At 37.5% G+C, this 20787-nt stretch overlaps 1 protein-coding gene across 1 annotated transcript; it reads right to left on the bottom strand.

The window, feature by feature from the left end:
- Positions 1–593: 593 nt before the first annotated feature.
- Positions 594–19017, bottom strand: ABRAXAS1 (abraxas 1, BRCA1 A complex subunit). Its single transcript, XM_035004614.1, has 9 exons — positions 18862–19017; positions 16730–16820; positions 12469–12505; positions 8924–8990; positions 7015–7208; positions 6142–6261; positions 4681–4765; positions 2301–2415; positions 594–1883 (listed from the first exon to the last, which is right to left on the bottom strand). Exons 1-9 carry the CDS (start codon positions 18946–18948, stop codon positions 1450–1452), a joined length of 1230 nt encoding a protein of 409 aa, XP_034860505.1. The 5' UTR covers positions 18949–19017; the 3' UTR covers positions 594–1449.
- Positions 19018–20787: the final 1770 nt, after the last annotated feature.

Genomic DNA, 20787 nt, shown 5'->3' with positions numbered 1-20787 from the left:
GTGTTCAGCATTTCATCCAGTGAGTAAAACATAAAGGCTTCATATGATGTATAGGCTTTGTGGAAAATTCTCAAAATTATGGAAAAGACAAATACAAAAAACACGGTAAAAGCTCTCTTAGCCAACTTCCACTTAACCAATTCACTGGATTAAACCGGAGCTTTACATCCTTAAAATCATACTGAAGCCCATACTCTTCAAACCTGTTGAGTTTTGCATTGCCAAGAGGCAGCTATTTTGTTCCCAGACCTGTGTTAGTTTTGTCTGTCATTGTATTGATGAAGTATAAGCATTAAAGTTATTGCTGCAATGAAAATGAAGTAAATGCTTTTGAAATAAAAAAATAGTTTTAAGAAAACAGTTGTCAAGTTAGGTGTGGTTAGGACAGCTGAAGAAGGTTGGAAGTAGGAGGGTGCTGTGAAATGAAAAAAAAAAAGCATTTTGTACTCAGGTTGCTTTTCAAGTTTCTTTAAATTCTTCACTTTAAAGAAACTAAAACTGGGAATTGTAAAGGTTAAATAATGGATGTGATTTATACTGGAACACCAGCATACTCAGAAAAGTTCCTAATCCTACAACAAAAGATTGACAAATGAATGTACAATTCTGCTTTATGTTAAAATGAAATCTCGGTGATAGACATATGTATACCTATACACATATGTACATTTTTGAGTCCCACTTTAATTGGCCTTTTCAGCTACTTGACCAGCTGCTGATCTCAGACACGCTGCATTATCAGGCTTGTTCTGTTCTCAAATTCTGGATTCACTCAATTCTGTGTAGAAGACTCTAGACTAGGGAGAGATATTTGTGCCACATTACAGTTTTGCCATAATTAGAACTGCCAGATTTAGCAAATAGAAATATAGGACATGTGATTAAATTTGAACTCCGATTCAAATTCAATTATTCATTTAAACAATGAGTAAGTTTTCAATGCCTAATACTGCATGTTGTCCAGCATTTTATCTGGCAACCCTAGCCATTTATTGTAACTTAAGGAGCAGGAATTACGGTGCCTTAGATAAAAATGAAATACATTTCATATTAACTTTAGACATTTTTTTCTGTTGTGAAAATAAGGTTAGTCTTTCTTTTCCAATTCTAAAGAATGCTATAGAAGTTTAAAAGAATATCATTTAAGCTTTTCCCTCAACAGTTTCGTATAAGGAGCAAAAAACGGGGGCGCCTCGCTGGTTCAGTTGGTGGAACATACGACTCTTGATCTTGGGGTTGTAGGTTCAAGCTCCATGTTGGGTGTAGGAATTACTTAAAATCTTTAACAAAGGAGGGGGACAAAAAAAGGTTATGGTTTTAAAATAAAGTGCTTTAAAAAATAAATGTAATAGAACTTATGTATTACTGCAAAACACCTGAACATAGTAAAAACAATATAAATGGCTTTACCCTTCAGCCAATTAAAAATGTCCTTTTGGCCTAAAATGATCAAAATGTAGGAGACTGTGGATAGTCACCACAACCCTTCATTTTTTCAATGTCTTCATCTGTTTCGGGGCTGCTCATTGTGGATGCTTTTTCTTGATTACTACTATCAGTATCTGTTTTAGATGGTTTGTTTTGTATCTCTAATGGCCGTGACTTCTTGAATTGCCATCCATCATTGGTATCTAAAGCTTTACGTTTAATCATTTGCAGGGCACCACTAGCTGGACTAGCTTCAGGAATGTCAGTGTATTCTACCATTAAGGTCAGGTTGTCTATCACATTGAGTTGGTGGTTGGCAGTACAGCTACTTTTAGAAATATGCCTATTTTTCAAGGAGATAACACATGAATGAAGAAATTCATGATCTGGAAAAAAGGTCCGTAAAGCTTGACAAAGAAAAATGTTCTCCTGAGGGTCTTTTTCGATGTTCTCTCCTAAACAAAATAAAACAATAGTTCAACATACCGTATTTGTCCTACAAAGCTTTTGTAATCTATTTGTTAGTAAAGTCAAAAAGACTTTAACTGAACAGTTATATCAGATCCTCTAAACTGAGAAAAATGGTGTGCATAATCCCAAATACTAATTTATATGCCACTGTATTCTAAAAGTTTAAGTTGTATTTTTTAATATCAACAATACAGTATAGCTACAGTAATACCAAGTTCTTTGTTTAGTAGGATTTAATAGTATTAATAAAACAATTATTTTTAACCCTAAGGTAGGTGATCAGTTAGTATAGCCAGCTCATCCATAATTCACATCAGTGAGAATTTTTTTTTTAAAGCATAATTCACACAGAATTTTTTTTTAAAGCACAGAAGGTAGTGATATGTGAACTTTTTACTTACGTGCTGCTTGAATTTGTGCCTGTTTTCTTTTTTTAATTTCCCGTTTCAGTCTGGTTACGTCCTTTAGTAGTTTCTCTACTGCTCGCTCACTGTGTTCTACTTTCTTGCATATACTCTGCAAAATAAAATAAGGGCACAGACAAAATCCAAGTTGTATACTACAGCTAGGTTCACAAATGATAGACAGTCCTTTGTGGTACACAGTATCAAGTATTATTAGCCTTTATAAACACTTTATTTTGCTATTTTCTGAAGGAACTCAACAAGCACTTATATGGTGTTTTATAGATTATAAAATGCTTTCCAGACGTATTAACTTTCCATTTATACACAGCTTTATCACACCAGTGATACCTGCTTGATAATACACAGAAATAAAAAAGGTATTTCAGTCACTTTGGAACAAAAAATACTGTAGTATTTTGAGAGATGCTTGCTTACTGCAAACATTTAACATTAAGAAACTGACAATAAGGAAAAGTAACTTTTATTGTTATGAAAAAGCTATTACAGATTTTTAATTAGTGTGAAAGTTAACAACTTTTGAAAAGCAGACTGGCCTTACTTGTCATCAGTTTTAAGTACTAGTTAAAATACCCTTTGACTCCGTGATTTCATTTTGGGAATATATTTTAAGTAAATAATAAAAATTTATATAAGATGATGTTTCTTAGTATAATATCAAATCAAAAGTTACTTATTTCCAATTATAGGGTAACAGATTGTTACATCTTGTTTTAGAATGTTAGTTTTTTTACTTCTTCATGCTTAGTTTTAAAATGGATACATTTTAGGATATCTGCCCAGCCTATTTCTCATGATCTTGTCCACCATGCCATAAAAGTTCACCAGTAACCCTTTTACCAACTTCCACCCTAACTGACCCAAGCAGAGATACCACACAGCCAGCTAGCAAATCCCAATCTTCTGAACAGATCTAAATGCTGTTCTCTGGTTAGCCAGTGAATGAACAAACAGATCTGTAGGTACTATGAAGGAAGGCAGTGTGCAGACACAAAGGGAAAAATAAGTTTGATGACATTCCGGCTCCTGGTTCCAATTCCTTCCTGAAGCTCAGCTGCTTTCTGCCTACAGTTCCTGTAATATACCTCTACATCCCCTATTTTAGCCCGAGTTAGTACTCTGACACAAGAGTTCTAATATATTGCTATATGAAATACACTGCCATTAAAAAGAACTAAAGAATATGTAACAAAAATGCTTAATGCTTTTGAAATGAAAAATGCTTAATGACAGCAAATAAAAATGACACAAATTTGTAAGTCCCCATCACTGTCAACTATGTATAAGTATGTATATACTTTATACATATATACAAAAAATTAGAAAATATGGCAAAGTATAAATGGTTATGCTACAATGATGGGATTCTGGATGTTTCTCTAGTTTCTAAAATTCCCATTTTATCATTCACATTAAAAAACAGTGAGCAATATTAGTAGTATAAAATGTATTAACCCTACTTCTCTTAATGTGCCTTGTTGATGAGTATGGTGGCCATGGAATATACTACCCACATCTCCATTTGGAGGAAGCATAGTTGACTAACAGCCCCAACTACCATCCTTTTGGGTCCACTACTGAAGCCAGAGGCTGCTCTTAACTGACTGAGCACAGTGGGGTATTGGTACAAATCCATTCCAGTAGGAAAACTTTGCTGAGACTCCCATCAGCCTGGCTGAAACCACTCCGGCCCTGCAGTCTAAAACTGTCTACCCAACTGTCCTCCTTCCTGTCCCCTTTCTCAGGTGTCAGACTCAGCATTACAAGTCTCTCTGCCCGCTCTTGCTCCTCCCCCCTTTTATCCTTCTCAGGCCTAATCTCTTACATGGCTAGTCCCATCTTGATGTCTACTACTCAACTGATTAAATGAGACTGAATTCAGTCCTGTGGCAGATTATTCTGTTCTCAAATACTGCTTCCCTTTTTATCCTGTAAAAGGAATTATATATCCCTGTCTACCGCCATGAAATAGGGATATATAATCTGGCCAATGAAAGTGAGTGGAAGTGACATGCCAGCTCTGAGAAGTTTTAAGAGCTGTTGTGAATGTCTACCAGCTTTCTTGCTTTTTTCCCTTGTCATGAGAAGAGCATGTCCCACATAAGGGCTACTCCTTCAGTCTGGATCCTAGAATGAAGATGGCACTTAGAACAAGAGGAGAGCTGCAGCCAAGATATAATGTGAATGAAACTGAACTTTTGCTTTTGTAGGCCACTGAGATTGAGGTCTTACCGAACCTAAACTACTACAAAAATATAAACCTAATCAAATGTCAAGTTATCCCTAAAAGATTTCAGTTATCAATTTGATATGAACTCCAGAAGTAGTCTCTTAAGTGTTTGATATGTTAACTTACCTTTAATTCCTCTTGTAAAGAAGCATACATTTCATTTATTTTATGTACCTCCTTTAAAGATCCATCTTCTGTAAAAAATTCAGAGCTGGAAAAATTACCATTTTGTCAGGCAAATGTATAGAAGTCATTTTAATGCTATAATGAAACACTTATTTGTAGTTGAGGAACAACAGAAGATTCTTTTTACTGGTTTTGTAGGGACCATATTTTGTCAACCTACTTGTTTCACAGCAAAACCAATCAGAAAATTTAGTTCAGGGGCGCCTGGGTGGCTCAGTCGGTTAAGTGTCTGCCTTCGGCTCAGGTCATGATCCCGGGGTCCTGGGATCGAGCCCCGCATCGGGCTCCTTGCTCTGCGGGAAGCCTGCTTCTCCCTCTCCCCCTGCTTGTGTTCCCTCTCTCTCTCTCTCAAATAAATAAATAAAATCTTTGAAAAGAAAAAAAAAAAAAGAAACCTTAGTTCATATATCTTCATATTAGCAGACTTTGAAGCCTCTTAAGGACTATGGCCAGGACTCAAAAGAGGTTAAGTAAAAATAAAGACTGAAGGAGAGAGGGGTTGAAAAGGTTTCTTTCTTGGCAATGGGGACCAGTCAATTTAAAAAATATTTTATTGAATTTAAGTCATCACTGAAAGAGGCAACATTATTTTACATACCAAAAAGGAAAAAAAAAAGGGCTAAGGCATAGTTTGTAAAATATCCCAATTTGAGATGTAAAACTGCGTCTCAGAATCAGTGAAATATGGTATTCAGTTTCTATAAAATGGTTAATCCTTGTGGGGACACAAAAATAAATAAAAATCTAGTCCCTTATTCTGTTTCCACTCGAGTAAGCACTCTATAGTACCAGTGTTATTTCTGACATTAAATATTCCCTTAATGAACACAAAAAAGTTATAGCTCAGCACCCTACAGGATGAGTGAGTCTTGGCTAAAGCCTCATATTTTTGTCATTACTTAATATCCACTCTAATTCCATGCCTTTATAATCTTTTTTTTTTTTAAGATTTTATTTATTTGACAGAAACACAGCGAGAGAGGGAACACAAACGGGGGAGTGGGAGAGGGAGAAGCAGGCTTCCCGCGAAGCAGGGAGCCCGATGCGGAGCTCGATCCCAGGACGCTGGGATCATGACCTGAGCCAAGGGCAGACGCTTAACGACTGAGCCACCCAGGCGCCCTCATGCCTTTATAATCTAAATTGTTGCCTTAGAAAATTATTTTGAGACTAGCTACTTATTCTTAGAATACATATGAGGACACATACAGGATATAAAATACCCCCCCTTTTTTGTATATTATAAATGAACAAGTGCTAGAAGGAAATATGGAGAAATTAAAAAGTCTGTTTTACTTGAGTAAGGTGGTCATTAGTTTCATTTTTATTCTATGTAATAAAAAATTAATTTTAACAAACGAATAGGAGTAAGTTCAGTGGAAAGCAGTTGAAGAATCTCACCTGTGAGTTTTTACTGCTCGGCTAAAACCAGTGGACTCACAGGAACCTGACACGGTTTTATAACCCAGTTGTTCGGACATGCCCAGATTGGCCACCACTAATGGTATCCTGTGAAAAAGTCTGAAGAAATGAAATTTTAAAGTATAAACTTAAAGTGAAATATTAGCATCCACCTATTATATACCTATATATACTTATATATATTATATACAGAGTACCTTTCCCCTACAAGATTAAAAAACAAAAAAAAAACCATTCCATACTACTTACCTGAGATAGAATTTACTGACTTGAGGCAAATGGCTTTCAAAAGTGGTGAAATGTGCACAGTGTAAGATAGTTGTGTGAAAATAATACTTTAATAGCTATTTTAACATGTAAAAATAGGCAGTATTGTTGAGATTTAGCCTGTCTTCCATGAATAATAAAATTAGTCTTATTTCGAACTCTTTTACTTAATCCTCATATTCCATCAGAATGTTCTATAACTTGGGAGGGGGGGCGTTAACTCATTTTGGTGGGCCATCAAGAATGACCTTTCTTCCTTGCAGAGGTTAGAGAAAAGCTGCTCAAGTACCGAGGCTTAGTTCCATATTATGTCCTTTAGCAACCAGTTTTCCACCTTATGGTAAATAATAACAAATCCTCGGTGTCAAAAACACTCGTCATCGTTCCATACTAGGCTTCTAATTTCCTTATCTAACCTTCATTTTCCCATCTATAAAGAAACATGGTAGACCAACTTCGGAGGGTTATTGTGACAATCTAATGCAACAATATTTGAAAATACTTGGTAAGAGGCAAAAAGTACAATGCAAACATTGGGTATATTTTCCTATTAACTTAAATTGCCAGTGACTGGCCAACATTTACCCCTTCTGAGGTTTATATAAGGCATGCTCCAGCCGATGAGTAGAGCAGCTTTCTGTTATTATACTTGGTGTTAACAGTAGAAAAACAAGTTCCCGACTTGAAAGATGATTTTGTAAGTTTTTGTGAAGCAGTCTCTCTCTAAATGTCATGATCTGGTCTGAATGACGTCGGAATTTGTACCAACCAACCACAGTCTGAGAGAAAATACAAAGAAAAAAAAAAAATCAGGTATATACCTTAATGGTTAAAATTACTATGTGTCTTACTATCATAATTAAGCAATAAAGTTGACAGCCTTAAAAATGGCTTTCTTAAATTTATAAACAAAGCACAAACTTAAGTATACACTTTACTTTTTTTTTTATTTATTTTTTTAAAGATTTTGTTTGAGAGAGAGCGAGAAAGCAAGCAAGCACGAGCCAGGGGAGGTGCAGACGGAGAGGCAGACTCCCCGCCAATCCGGGAGCCCGACGGGGTGGAGCTCGATCCCAGGACCCTAGGATCATGACCCCAGCCAAAGGCTCACCCAACCTACTGAGCCACCCAGGTGCCCCTACACTTTACTTTTAAAGTATGCAAACTGACTTACAGTCAAATTACTTTCCATCCAGTTACAGGGCTACTATTTTAGTCAATATAGAGAAAAAAATTCCTAACTTCCTCTAGTTTCTTTATGGTTTTTGCTATTTTTAGTCTTTAGTCAAAATTTAAATGAAGAAAATGTCAAGGAAAACAAGTTAACTTCCTGTTTGGGTACTTGGTTTGCTAAATAAGTAAACTGAACCCAACAACTTTTAACTGAAATTTATATGGGAATGATATCACCTACCCCACAGAGTTGGTTTCAAAATTGAGTAAGATCATATTAAATGGTTTTATAAACTGTAACATCTGCTGAACAAATTTGTTAGTTATTACTAAATGTTTTTAAACTGGAAAAATAAATCTCATTCACAGGGAACTTAATAATTATAAGAGAAAAACAACCACTTTGCTTAGAGATCTCTGTGTGACAACTTTAGCAACTAAGTTTTATATCTGCACTAGAGGAAATTAAAATGAGTTCTCTTCTTTTTAAAACTAAAACGTTTTTACAGGTACATTTTAAATATCCAAATATAATTGTGGGGGGAAGTCCAAAGCATTTTCATCAAAGGATGGTTTTTAAAAGAAACTCCTTTTACTGAATCTACTTTTATTCTCAACTCAAAGATCAAAATGTTTTAAAAAGAAAGTATCCCCCCCCCGCCCCATTATGTATTTGAAAAAAAAAACCCTATTTTGATCACTCAACAAGTCTTAACTAAACACCACGTATGTGTGGAGGGTTCCAATGAGGTTCTATATAGCAAAGTGCTAGTAACTGCAGCTATGTAAAAGAACAGTAATGAATTAGGTACTAGAATAAATGGCACTTGGGGGCGCCTGGGTGGCTCAGTTGGTTAAGCAACTGCCTTCGGCTCAGGTCATGATCCTGGAGTTCCTGGATCGAGTCCCGCATCGGGCTCCCTGCTCAGCAGGGAGTCTGCTTCTCCCTCTGACCCTCCCCCTCTCATGTGCTCTCTCTCATTCTCTCGCTCTCAAATAAATAAATAAAATCTTTAAAAAAAAAAAAAAGAATAAATGGCACTGGAAAGGGGTATGGTAGGAATGTAGAAGAGAAAGAGATCAATGCTAATTAAAATATTTGAGGATGAGACCAAGATTAATACTTTTAATGACTAGTTTTGTTCTCAGAGCAAAACTTTGAATTTCCAGAAAGAACAAGCCTTTCCTCACCTGCTTATAGGACACTGTGAAGACAAGTAAGTGCTGCTTGAAAGTTCTGTTAAAGTATTACACGTTTTTTCAGAGCTGAAAATAATACATATAATACCAAACAAAAAACAAAAGGTAAGTCAGGGAATACCTTTTTGACACTTGATAATATTTTCTTCAGTGCTTGCTCATTTAGTTCACCAGAAGAATTATAAAAGCTGTAAAAGCCAAAATTAAAGGCATTACAAATAGACTAAAAATATGATTTTACTAGCACTTTTAATTTTAGTTACTCCTTACCCAACCAAAATCCATATACCCACTTGCTGGTCAGATGAAATTCTAAAAACAGAGAAATTTCTCAAATTAACAGACTTAAAGTGGTTGAAATATGAGGCCCATAAGCAACGAGAAAGGAAAAGGAGTGGAGAAATTTCAAGAAATAAGTTTGGGCATCACATTTTTTTAAGCCTAAAACAAAACAAACTATCCATTAAATATAAGAAGTTTTAAAAGTCTACATAGCCAGTTCACAATTCACTTATTAAAACTTTTTTAAAAATATTGATACATACAAAAGAATGTGTGAGTAATGAAACACAACAAAAAGACAGTTTATTCATTGCTAATTCCAAAAGCTATATACTTCTATCAAGTTGAGAAGCACTTTAGGAGCTGGTTGGTTTTGGGTTTTTTTTTTTTTTTGCGGGGGGACAAGGGGGTTTAGATGTTAGTTTAGTTTAGTGGTCTTTGTTCTGTTGGAATGTCAAAGATGTAGGGAGAATTGAAAGATAATTCTAAAAGATTCTAAAGTGTTTACTTCCGGCTTTCTTCCTTCTTCAATAAAAGGGATTGCATATTTTCCTCCTTTTAACATTCACTGAGATCAACAATATTCTTTTCTATGATAGTGAAATACCTGTTATGCAAAATCCTTTATAAATAATACTCACTGTAATAGGCTTTTACTGGTAATTCTATTCTGTACTGAAAAAACGTAGTTATGTCAAACTGAAAAAAAATATATCCTAATAAGCAATGTTTTTTTTTTTAACTTACAAAGACTTTCATTAAAAATTTTCCATCAAAAAATTTTAATGGGAAAATAGACAAAATGGAGTGTTCCACTTATCAAAAGGGGGTTTCAACTGATCAAACAGATCCTTCCACTTTACCTGTTTATTATTCTAACATGAATACTCTAAATACAAGTTTATTCTGGGGCGCCTGGGTGGCTCAGTCGGTTAAGCAACTGCCTTCGGCTCGGGTCATGATCCCGGGGTCCTGGGATCGAGTCCTGCATCGGGCTCCCTGCTCTGTGGGGAGCCTGCTTCTCCCTCTCCTCCCCACTTGTGCTCTCTATCTCACTATCTCTGTCTCTCTCAAATAAATAAAATCTAAAAAAAAAAATTAAATACAAGTTTATTCCTGTATTTCTCTAGCATGGCCCACTTCTCAAACTGGGGCATAAGGCTAAATACACTGGGCATATAAGAAACAACAGGATAACAGTGTACACTCCGTGCAAACACTGACTTTATGTGAAGTTCCTGGCAAGTGGGGCCATTTTTATATAGAAAGATATTGTGCAGAATTCATGTTAAACTGCGTAATTTTTTAAGTGAGTTTTAGGCTTCAATGGATTGTTTTCCAGATGTTTCCTCCAGATTCTGGGTAAGGGATTCGGTGTTATTCAATGGAAAACTTTGAGAAACAATGTTATTAGAAAAGGGTTGGCAAACTTTTCTGTAAAGGGCCAGAGAGTAAGTATTTTAGGCTTTGTTGGACAGTCTCTGCTGCATGTTCCTCTGTTGTTCTTTTTGTTTTTTATTTATTTATTTTATTTTATTTAAAGATTTTATTTATTTATTTGACAGAGAGCGAGAGAGCACAAGCAGGGGAAAGGGAGGCAGAGGGAGAAGCAGGCTCTCCACCAAGCAGGGAGCCCGATGAAGAGCTCAATCCCAGGATGTTGGGATCATGACCCGAGCCAAAGACAGATGCTCAACCATCTGAGCCACCCAGGCATCCCTCTTTTTGTTTTTTAAACAATGCTTAAAAAATATATTAACTATTCATAGATGGCCCTATAAAAATGGGCCATATTTTGGCACCCTCTGTATTAGCACATAAAACTGGGCATTAAAGCTTATCCAACTGGGACTCCAAGAAATATGGTATCAAAAGGCTTTAACATGTTTACCTGTATTATTTAAAACAAGGAAGAGACATCATGGTATGCTGTTGGATTAGAACTGACGAAATCCTCATTCTTCTAGTTTGTGCCCTACCATTAACCAGTTCTGTGGCATTGGTTGTAACATGAACTTTTTAGGCCTATTGTTTTACTAAGGGAAAATGAAGTGTGTAGAAAACTTTACTGAATGCCAGCCTTTTCAGGTGGTTCTCCTTATGCTTCCCTCCCCTTCATCTTGTAAAGCTAAAAGGCTGAGGCTAAAAGGCTGATCATCATTGGACCAGATGGGCTTCCTCCATTCTAAGACTATTAAGTTGGTATAATTATTTAAGACAGTTGCCAGTAGATTTTGAATCACTTTTTCTTTTCACTCTTCCTTCCTAATCTTTTACTGGTCCAGAGTCCCTTAAGGAAGTACTTTTTAAGACTCTCCACCAAGAATCCCTCATTCCACAAGTATTTTTCTATGTCCATTGTATGTAAAGCACTATTCAAGATCTATCTCTTTTTGGTACAGCAGTTTAAGACCACATGAAGCCTTGATTTCTGTCACCTGCAACCACAGAACTTTTTCACCTTTACTGTTTGCTCTACTGCAATTCTTATACAACCTTAGTGTACATACGGTATATCTAAGATAGAAATGCTGATTTTTCAAGTAGTTTATATAAATCATAAAGTTAAAACTACACCATATTATGGTTACAGGTGTTTATGAAAATTCATTTATGCGTGTACTTTTCTATATATATTATACCTCAAAGAAAAGTTTTTAAAAAATATCAGAGCCTATTAGGGCTGCAGTACTATTACTATCTGTAGGACTAATAACACAAATTTTCACCATAGGAAGGCAATAGGAAGCAGGCTGGATAAAGAACCTAACCAGTTAACAGACAAAAGATTACATTAAATATGTAGTAAGTGAGAAAACAAATAATGAAATAAGCTGAATAAAAGAGTAGAAAAAAGGGCTGCTGTTGATGTATGAGAACATGTCACTGAGCTTATAATATGCAATGAGGTGACTCTGTGAGAAAAGCAATCCTCTAGGTAAACTGGTACCTGGGAGAGTCAGTGGAGACCAGCTAAAGCAAGCATATAAATACAGAGAAAGAACTATTAGGGTTGAAATGAACAAGTGAATTTTCAGGTATTTTTTCAGAAGTCTTTTCATTTTCACCAGTACCACCACGTATAAACTGATAGATGTTTTGTTAAAAATTACTTCAGGGCGCCTGGGTGGCTCAGTTGGTTAAGCGACTGCCTTCGGCTCAGGTCATGATCCTGGAGTCCCGGGATCGAGTCCCGCATCAGGCTCCCTGCTCGGCAGGGAGTCTGCTTCCCCCTCTCATGCTCTCTCTATCACTCTCTCTCTCAATAAATAAACAAAAATCTTTAAAAAATATATAAAAAATAAAAATAAAAATAAATAAAAATTACTTCATTTGCAGAAAGTAATTTTCACAATGGATCACTTACTTGCTCTTACTACTTACCTGAAAAGCTGATAGCATGGAATATATTTCTGGATGTCTGGAAAAAAGGAATTTTTTGCTATGATTACATTAATTATCATTTGAATAGCATATATTGAGGACTTCATATATGAATAGCATATATTGAGCAAAGAAGTACTTTAACACTGTCTCATTTAATTCTCACAACAAACCTATGACACAGATGTTATATCATTCCTTCCATTTAAAGATGAGGTAACAGACAGAATGGGAGGGCTAAAATTCAAACCCAGTGCCTCAGTCTTAACTAGAACACTACATTCCCTCTAAACAGGTTTAATAATGAACGGCAACACAAGAGATAAATTAAAAAGTTGCTATATTTTCATTGAGTTCTAAAAAGGTTATGCTCTAATTTTACCCAGTTGACAACAACAGCTGCTAAATGGATTATCTTCTGTTATTCCAAGTAGTTGCTTCATAAAGGATTTGTCAATGTTAACTACAGACTAAGGAAAAAAAAAAAACCCCAGTGTCTTTTCAGAAGTGAGTTTTATTCTTGTCAACAAAAATACATCTAAATTCTGTGCGAAAGAGATGAAATTCTATTGCATAAGACACCATTATAAATCTTGTAAGAAACATCAAGATGAATATGGTGTTCCCTCTATCATTCCAAATTTTCAGATCTTTCAAAGTTATTGAAGGAAGAGTAGGAGTGAAACATTCACACCTGATAACACAGAAACCTGTCAAGAGAATACAAGTTCTGGGGTGCCTGGCTGGCTCAGTAGGCAGAGCATGCAACTCTTGACCTCAAGGTTGTGAATCTGAGCCCCACATTGGGTGCAGAGATTATTTTAAGAACAACAAAGCGAAAACAAGTTCTTCTAGGCTTTCCACTTTTAAGTGTCCCTTGTGTCAAAAATCAAATTTTACCAGATAGCATTTACTGGATCACTGTAACAGCAATCATCTATTTCAGATCGTTCCCGTGACATGTCCTATTTGTGTGTCTCTTCTTTGCGCATATCCTAGCCAGATCACTAGAAATTTTTTTAGTCACTTAAATCAAAGACATCCGTTTGGTTACAGAGAATTTGTGACTCTTCAGCTAGATGAGGAAACCCATTATCAAACTGCTGTTGAGGGGCACCTGAGTGGCTTAGTCGGTTAAGCATCTGCCTTCGGCTCAGGTCGTGATCCCAGAGTTCTGGGATTGAGCCCCACATCGGGCTCTCTGCTCAGCAGGAAGCCTGCTTCTCCCTCTCCCTTTGCCTGCAGCTCCCCCTGCTTGTGCTCTATCAAATAAATAAATAAAATCTTTAAAAAACAAACAAAAAAACCCAAACTGCTGTTGAACAATCTCTTCAAGTAAATATCTGAAGGCTGGAGACATCTCTGCATGTTTGTACCTGCAAGTGCCATCTTTAAAGAGAAAACTACATGAAATCACCATTTCAATAACTTTATGTGTATATTAATAAAAATAATTCAGTCTATTTAGAAAAGGAAAAGTGATTATTCTCTTTAGACATTTTTCTAGCAAATGTGTTATCCTCAGATAAATCCCTGTCTGAAAAACAAAACAAAGCTTAACAGAAATAGTCTGTTACTGATAACTGGCCAAACATGCTGGTGTGTGTTTGAAAATGTGTTATGATGAAAATCTCATTAACCAAAGCAGTGTGATTTGGTGATTCTGGATTTTACTTGTTAGTCATCTAGTGATCCAACATTTTAAAATAATCTGGGCAAATACTTAAGTGGAATCCTACAGCACTTGCCTAATACCCTGATGCTTAGCATTGTTCCCAGCACAATGGAGTTGCTCAATAAATGATTGCTTAATTAACTCCTTAAAATATGTTTGATTACTTTGGGCAGCATGCCAATTACAATTAGGGGGAAAAATGCCCCCAAGGGTTTGCTTTTAAAAAGCTTGTATCTGGGGGCACCTGGGTGGCTCAGTTGGTTGAGTGACTGCCTTCGGCTCAGGTCATGATCCTGGAGTCCCAGGATCGAGTCCCGCATCAGGCTCCCTGCTCGGCAGGGAGTCTGCTTCTCCCTCTGACCCTCCCCCCCTCTCATGTGCTCTCTGTCTCTCTCATTCTGTCTCAAATAAATAAATAAAATCTTAAAAAAAAAAAAAAAAAGCTTGTATCTGGGGGCGCCTGGATGGCTCGGTTGGTAAGCATCTGACTCTTGGTTTTGGCTCAGTCATGATCTCAGGGTCCTGAAATTTAAGCCCTGGGTGGGTTCCAGGCTGAGTGTCAGCGTGGAGCCTGCTTAAGATTTTCTCTTCCTCTGCCCCTCCCCGCTCAAATAAATAAATCTTAAAAAAAAATAAATGATGTAAAAAACATCATTAACAAAATAAAATTACCAACTGTATAAACATGTGTAACACAGGACAAAAGACCAGTTACCTTAAGTTGTAACATGGTATTACAAATCAGTAAGAAAAAGCAAAATAGTTCAGCAGAAATATAGTTGAAGCATGCAACAGGCCTGTCCTTTTCAAAAAAACGAAAGCTGCCCCCAAAGAAATAAACAACTTCATTTGTAATTAAGAAATACAAATTAAAATTACTTTCATTTATCAAATTGGCAAAGATTAAAAAATTGGATAATACCTAGTACTGGCACTTTTACATATTGTGGAGGAGTCTTAAAATAGCATGACTTTTCCAAAGGCAATGATCTACAAGGAATCTGACTTTCCAATAGACTCAAGGCACAGACATATATGCACCATAAAGTGTTTATCATTATACTGTTTTGTATTAACAAAAAAAAGGAAGTCGTTCATTTGCAGTATACAGATATAGCGAGAATACAGATCCATTAGAAAGAAGGGCAAACTATACACATTGATACTATTCTACACTAATAGAACAGTATCAGTAGAGATATTTATCTTGGAAATATTTATCCACGTATAGTATAATCCCATTTGTGTAAATAAAAATATATATACATTTATATACATGTGTATTGTTAATGAGTAAAAAAATACTCGTAAAACGGGTTGCCACAGAAGAGACTCTAATGAGACTGAATTGACTTTATATATTTACTTTACACACATATACTACATTTATATACAGATGTAAATTTACATATATACTTCCAGTTTTAACCTTTTAAAGTGGCAAACGGAAAGTGACACACAGGACTATAAACCGATACAATCTTTCTGCAAAGCAATTTGCTAATACAGATCAAGAATCTTAAAAATGCTCAAACCCTTTGATACCATAATACCACCCCCAGAAATTTATGCATAATAAATGTAGAAAAATGTGTAAGGATGTTTACTGTGGTATAATTTATGAAAATGAAAAACTGGAAACAACTGATTATAATTTATTTAAAGGACTGTTGAAATCACATACAGAATACAATGCAGTTAAAACAGTGATACTTAGGGGTGCCTGTGGCTCAGTCATTAAGCATCTGCCTTCGGCTCAGGTCACGATCCCAGGGTCCTGGGATCGAGTCCCACATCGGGCTCCCTGCTCCACGGGAGGCCTGCTTTTCCCTCTCCCGCTCCCCCTGCTTGTGTTCCCTCTCTCGCTATCTCTCTCTCTGTCAAATAAATAAATAAAATCTTTAAAAAAAAAAAAAAAAAAAAAACAGTGATACTTAGAGGCTTGTTTAACATGGGAAAGTGGTCATGACACAGTCTGATGTCATCATGCCACATTTTTTATAAAGCACATCACCAATTTTGTTTTTCAAAATATGCTTAGAAAAAAACGTATATTAGGTAATCAGAAAACCCCCTATATATTTTAAAGCTCCCTTTTCCCTTCTTCCTGAAAGAACAGCTGCCATCTGCTGCAGGTGCTTCACCACCCACTCCTCAACCTCTCTGCTGGCTGGCCTTATACTCCACAAGTTACTTAGGGTTTTCAGTGATCTAATCACAGTTTTTTCAGTTCTCCTCTTCCAACTTTTCTGCAGCATTTCATGTTTTTGTCCGAACTGTTTTATCTTTTTTTGGTCTTCACTTGCTGGTTCCTTCTCCTTTTGCTGGGCCATCTCTGTGCCACTTAAATATAAGCAGGAGCTATTCCATCCTTTTCCCCCAGTAGTCTTATCTGCATTCTATGTCCCACACTCTATCTTGCTTTATTTAGCAGGCCATGGCCATAATTTTAATTGAGAAATGAATGCAATAAAATTGGCTTTAAAATGTTTTATCTGTTTCTTAAAACAATTTAAAAACTAATTTATGCTGATCCTGTTCAGCATAAAGCACCAAATATAAGAGACACAGAAATAAGTGACTCACCAATTGTATAAATAACTTCAACATCATCCATTTGGGAATCAGTAATACTATTCTTGGCTTCACCTTTCACTTCCCCAAGAAGAAAACCTTCCTATAAGGATAAAAATAAGCAGTATATGGAATACCGTGATTGAATCAACTACTCAGTCATTTAACTAACCAGTATTTCCTAAGTGTTTCACAATGTATACGGGGAGTGTGTGCTACAGCCCCAGGTACCCAAAAGAAAGACCAGGTGCACTTCCAGTGTAGTTGGGAAACATGAACAGAAGAGCGACTATAAATAAAATAATAAAATGAGTGGAAGAGATTGTAAATACCACTGTGATTTTACCACACCTGGAACATAAAAGGCTTAAAGCCAGAAATGAGCACACAATGTTTGAAGGAGGAGCAGCAGAGCAGTTTGCCTTGGAACAGAGAAGGCTCCCGTTTCTGAGTAATGAAATCATAGATAGATAGGAATAGCGCCGATAATGGAACATCCCAAATAATTAGTCAAGGACTCTGGATTAATGGCACGTGCTTCTGGAAGCCAGTGGATGCTTCTGAGCTATGAAACGACACAATGATTAGTGTTTTTAGATTAAAAATTGTACAAAAGACTAAAGATCTGGGAATTCGGTCTGATTTCTAAAAGGCGAGCTACGAGCCCTGTTTGTTTTTAAAATGCAAGCATTTGCCACAACAGTAATAGTATCTTTGAATTTCAGATTTTTCAATTATTTCACTTGGCACATTTAAAGACCCAATATGCTTAACAGACAATAAAGATTTTATCTTCTTCATAATTAGTTAAGAATGCCCCCCCATTTAAAAAAAATAAACCCCACAAATAGAATGTTTCAATAACTGGATGTCTTTACTGGAGTGTCGGGGTAACAATCCAGAACTCTATAGTCCAGTGTTGCAGACAAACCCTGGGAAAGGAAGCAGGGTCAACGCAAGTACAGCTATCCAGAAAGCCACCTTTTAAAGATGTTAGGAAAAAGATATAAGAACTAAGGGCCTATTTAACACTATGGTACTTCCCAAGGGCTAATATTTTAAGCTACACAGACTTAAGGACCCATTCTGTTTATATTCACACTAAGGCATTCCAAAAAGATTTCCACCATCGCACACATTTTAAATCGCCATATATTTGCTCTTAGCTGGGTGTTAATCCACAAGGTTATTTAAAATTGGACACATGAAAGATACCAATTCCAACCTTATCAGGATTGTGCCAAAAAACAATTTTAGAGAAAAGAGACGTTATAAAATGAAGGGCACAATATTTAGCAGAAATCAGTAGGTTTTGATCGGTATGGTATTCTCTAAACTGTACTAGCATACTAAGCACTTAAATCTAAGACACTACTTATCAGGCTCAAAGTTTTCTGATTTCATAAAAGTTTTTTAAAACGTGTACCGTATTTAAAAAGCTACTTCATCCAGAGATTTTGAACCTGGCAGAAGTATAAAATAATAATTAATATTTGAGGATAAACAAATGTTTCCATTATAATTGAATTCATCAGAAAAGGAACTAAGGCTGCACAATTTCATAAATTCAATACCAATGCAAACAAAAGTCAGATATCTGATATACCAAATTAGACTTTATCATCCACTAAGCCTTCCCCGAAAACAGGCACTGGATGCATCCCCTACAATTCCCTCACTAGCCTACCATTTCAACAAACACGCACAGTGGGTGCTGTGCACGAAAAATTCAGCTGTCTTTGAAAACTACTGGCGGTAGTGAGGGAAAACGGAAAGTTAATCCGCCACCTTCCTAGCGTAGTGGGAGAACGCTGTGAACTTTCCATCCCTTCCCAACCAAGTTTAACCAGAAAAAAAGGGAGACTGCTGGAAGAGAGCAACGGGGGCGTGTGGGACACTCCGGTCCGGGCGAAGAAATAAATACGGGTTAGAAGAGGGAGGGCTAGCCTCGGAAAAGACTTGGCGGGAGGGAGGTACACTTAGGACGGCCCAGGAGCGGGAGAAGGCAGAGCGCCAGGGCAGAGAGCCGGTGGGGCGCCGTCGGGGAGCTCGTGGGCAGGGACCGGGGAAACGGCAGCGGGGGGCGCCGGCGCGCGGGGCCTCTTCCGAGGCGACGCCGGAGCCCGCCTCGCCCCTCGGCTCACCGTGTCCGAGTCGGTGTTGAGGTGCTGGAAAGCGAGCGCGCCGAGCACAAAGCCGGAGAGCACCGCGGACGTGCTCTCGCCCTCCATGCTTCCGCAAGCGAAGCGCCGCGAGAGGGTGCGGAGACGGGGCGCGCCAGGCCGGGGTCCTTATGCGTCGCGGCGGCAAGGCGGGGCCGAGCGAGTAGGCGGGGCCTGCGCCGGCGCACCAGATGCCGCGCGCTCCGCCGAGGGAGCGGGCCTAGGGAGGCGCGCGCGTTCTCCGGCTGGGAGGGTGCGGCTGGGTGGCTGTGGCGGGCCGGGCCGGGGCCCCTTGGGTTCTTCCCTGGCGGCGCCGTCGGGGTCGCACCGTGACTTCGGCGTCAGACTTCGTCCTCGGTGTTGACACCGTTGCAGAGCACCATAAAGCAAATTTGGGTGGCCAGCTGCTGCTGAGCGATCCGAGGCATATATGCAAACTATAAAAAATGAACAGTGCTGACAGAATAGAAGCATTGCTTATGTCATTGTAATAGCACAATGGAAATGCCGTGTTTATGGTTTCAAAGCCTTTAACTCATTGAAACTTCTAGAATACTAGTACCCCTTTCAGAGACTCCCTCTTCTAGAACACTCCAGTGATGGTCCGTCCCGTGGGGGTGGGATGGCTTGGGTTTCTTTGAAGGTTTGCTAACTTTTAGAAAATTAAGGACTCAGGGTAATTTAATGGATACACTGATTGTGAACATTGTTCTGACAGTTTAATGATCTGTAAGCCATGCTGTGTTGGGTCATTTGATGTAAATAGTAAGGGGAGTGCGAAGACCAGGGCTTGACAGTATTCCACACACAAATATGTAAAGCTATGTTTCTTTTTTTATTAATTTTTTTGTTAACATATGATGTATTATTTGTTTCAGGGGTACAGGTCTGTGATAAAGCTATGTTTCTCAAATGATTAAAAGTCAGCAAAATACCAGACTCCTGAACTGAGTTAGTATTGCACATTTCTGGGTTTTGTTGTATGGTAGCCATGTTTGGCTAACACCTTGAAGACAGATGTGTAGAATTACGTGTTTATTACCTAAGATTAAGTTTCTTGCCTTCATTTGAGCAAAATCACTATTGATATGAAAAGATTTTTCACGGGATGCCTGGGTGGCTCAGTCGGTTAAGTGTCTGCCTTCAGCTCAGGTCGTGATCCCAGGGTCTTGGGATCGAGCCCCGCATCCGGCTCCTTGCTCAGCGGGGAGCCTGCTTCTCCCTCTGCCTGCTCCTCCTGCTTGTGTTCCCTCTCTCTGACAAATAAATAAATAAAATATTAAAAAAAAAAAAAAGATTTTTCACATAATTTCTGTTTTATGAATGGTAATGATCTGAAGGATTAAAAAATAAAATGTAACACTATTCCAAGAGACCAGAAATAAACCCTCAATATAAAGTCAATTTTCAACAAGTTTGCCAAGACCATTCATTAGGGAAAGGACAGTCTTTTCAGCAAATGCAAAAAAATAAAGTTAGACTCTTACCCTACACCACAGACAACAATTAGCTCAAAATGGATCAAAGATGTCAACATAAGACCTGAAACTATGAAATTCTTAGAAGAAAACATAGGGGGAAAGCTTCAGGACATTGGATTTAGCAATGATGTCTTGGATGACACCAAACGCACAGACACCAAAGGAAAAAATATGCAAATTGTACTTCATCAAATTAAAACCTTTGTCTGTCAAAGGACATTATCAAGAGAGTGAAAGGCAACCTATAGAATGGGAGAAATATTTGTAAACCATGTATCTGATAAGAGATTAATTTCCTGAATATATATAAAGACCTACAACTCGATGACAGTAAAACAACACAATTAAAAAAGGAGCAAAGAACTTGAATGGACATTTCTCTGAATAAGATACACAGGTGGCCAATAAGCACACAAAAAGATAACAT

This window comes from Mirounga leonina, unplaced genomic scaffold (assembly GCF_011800145.1).
Source record: "Mirounga leonina isolate KUSES-001 unplaced genomic scaffold, KU_Mleo_1.0 Mir_129, whole genome shotgun sequence".
Lineage (NCBI taxonomy): Eukaryota > Metazoa > Chordata > Mammalia > Carnivora > Phocidae > Mirounga > Mirounga leonina.
This window is presented reverse-complemented; position numbering and strand designations above follow the sequence as displayed.

What these genes read in the sequence shown, in the direction of transcription:
- ABRAXAS1 (XM_035004614.1), bottom strand. Translation starts at nt 18,948, where the DNA reads ATGGAGGGCGAGAGCACGTCCGCGGTGCTCTCCGGCTTTGTGCTCGGC. An exon ending in TATTATCAAGTGTCAAAAAG is followed by an intron (nt 7,209 to 8,923) that starts GTATTCCCTGAC and finishes ATTTTCTCTCAG; the next exon opens with ACTGTGGTTGGTTGGTACAA. An exon ending in GGCACAAATTCAAGCAGCAC is followed by an intron (nt 1,884 to 2,300) that starts GTAAGTAAAAAG and finishes TATTTTGTTTAG; the next exon opens with GAGAGAACATCGAAAAAGAC.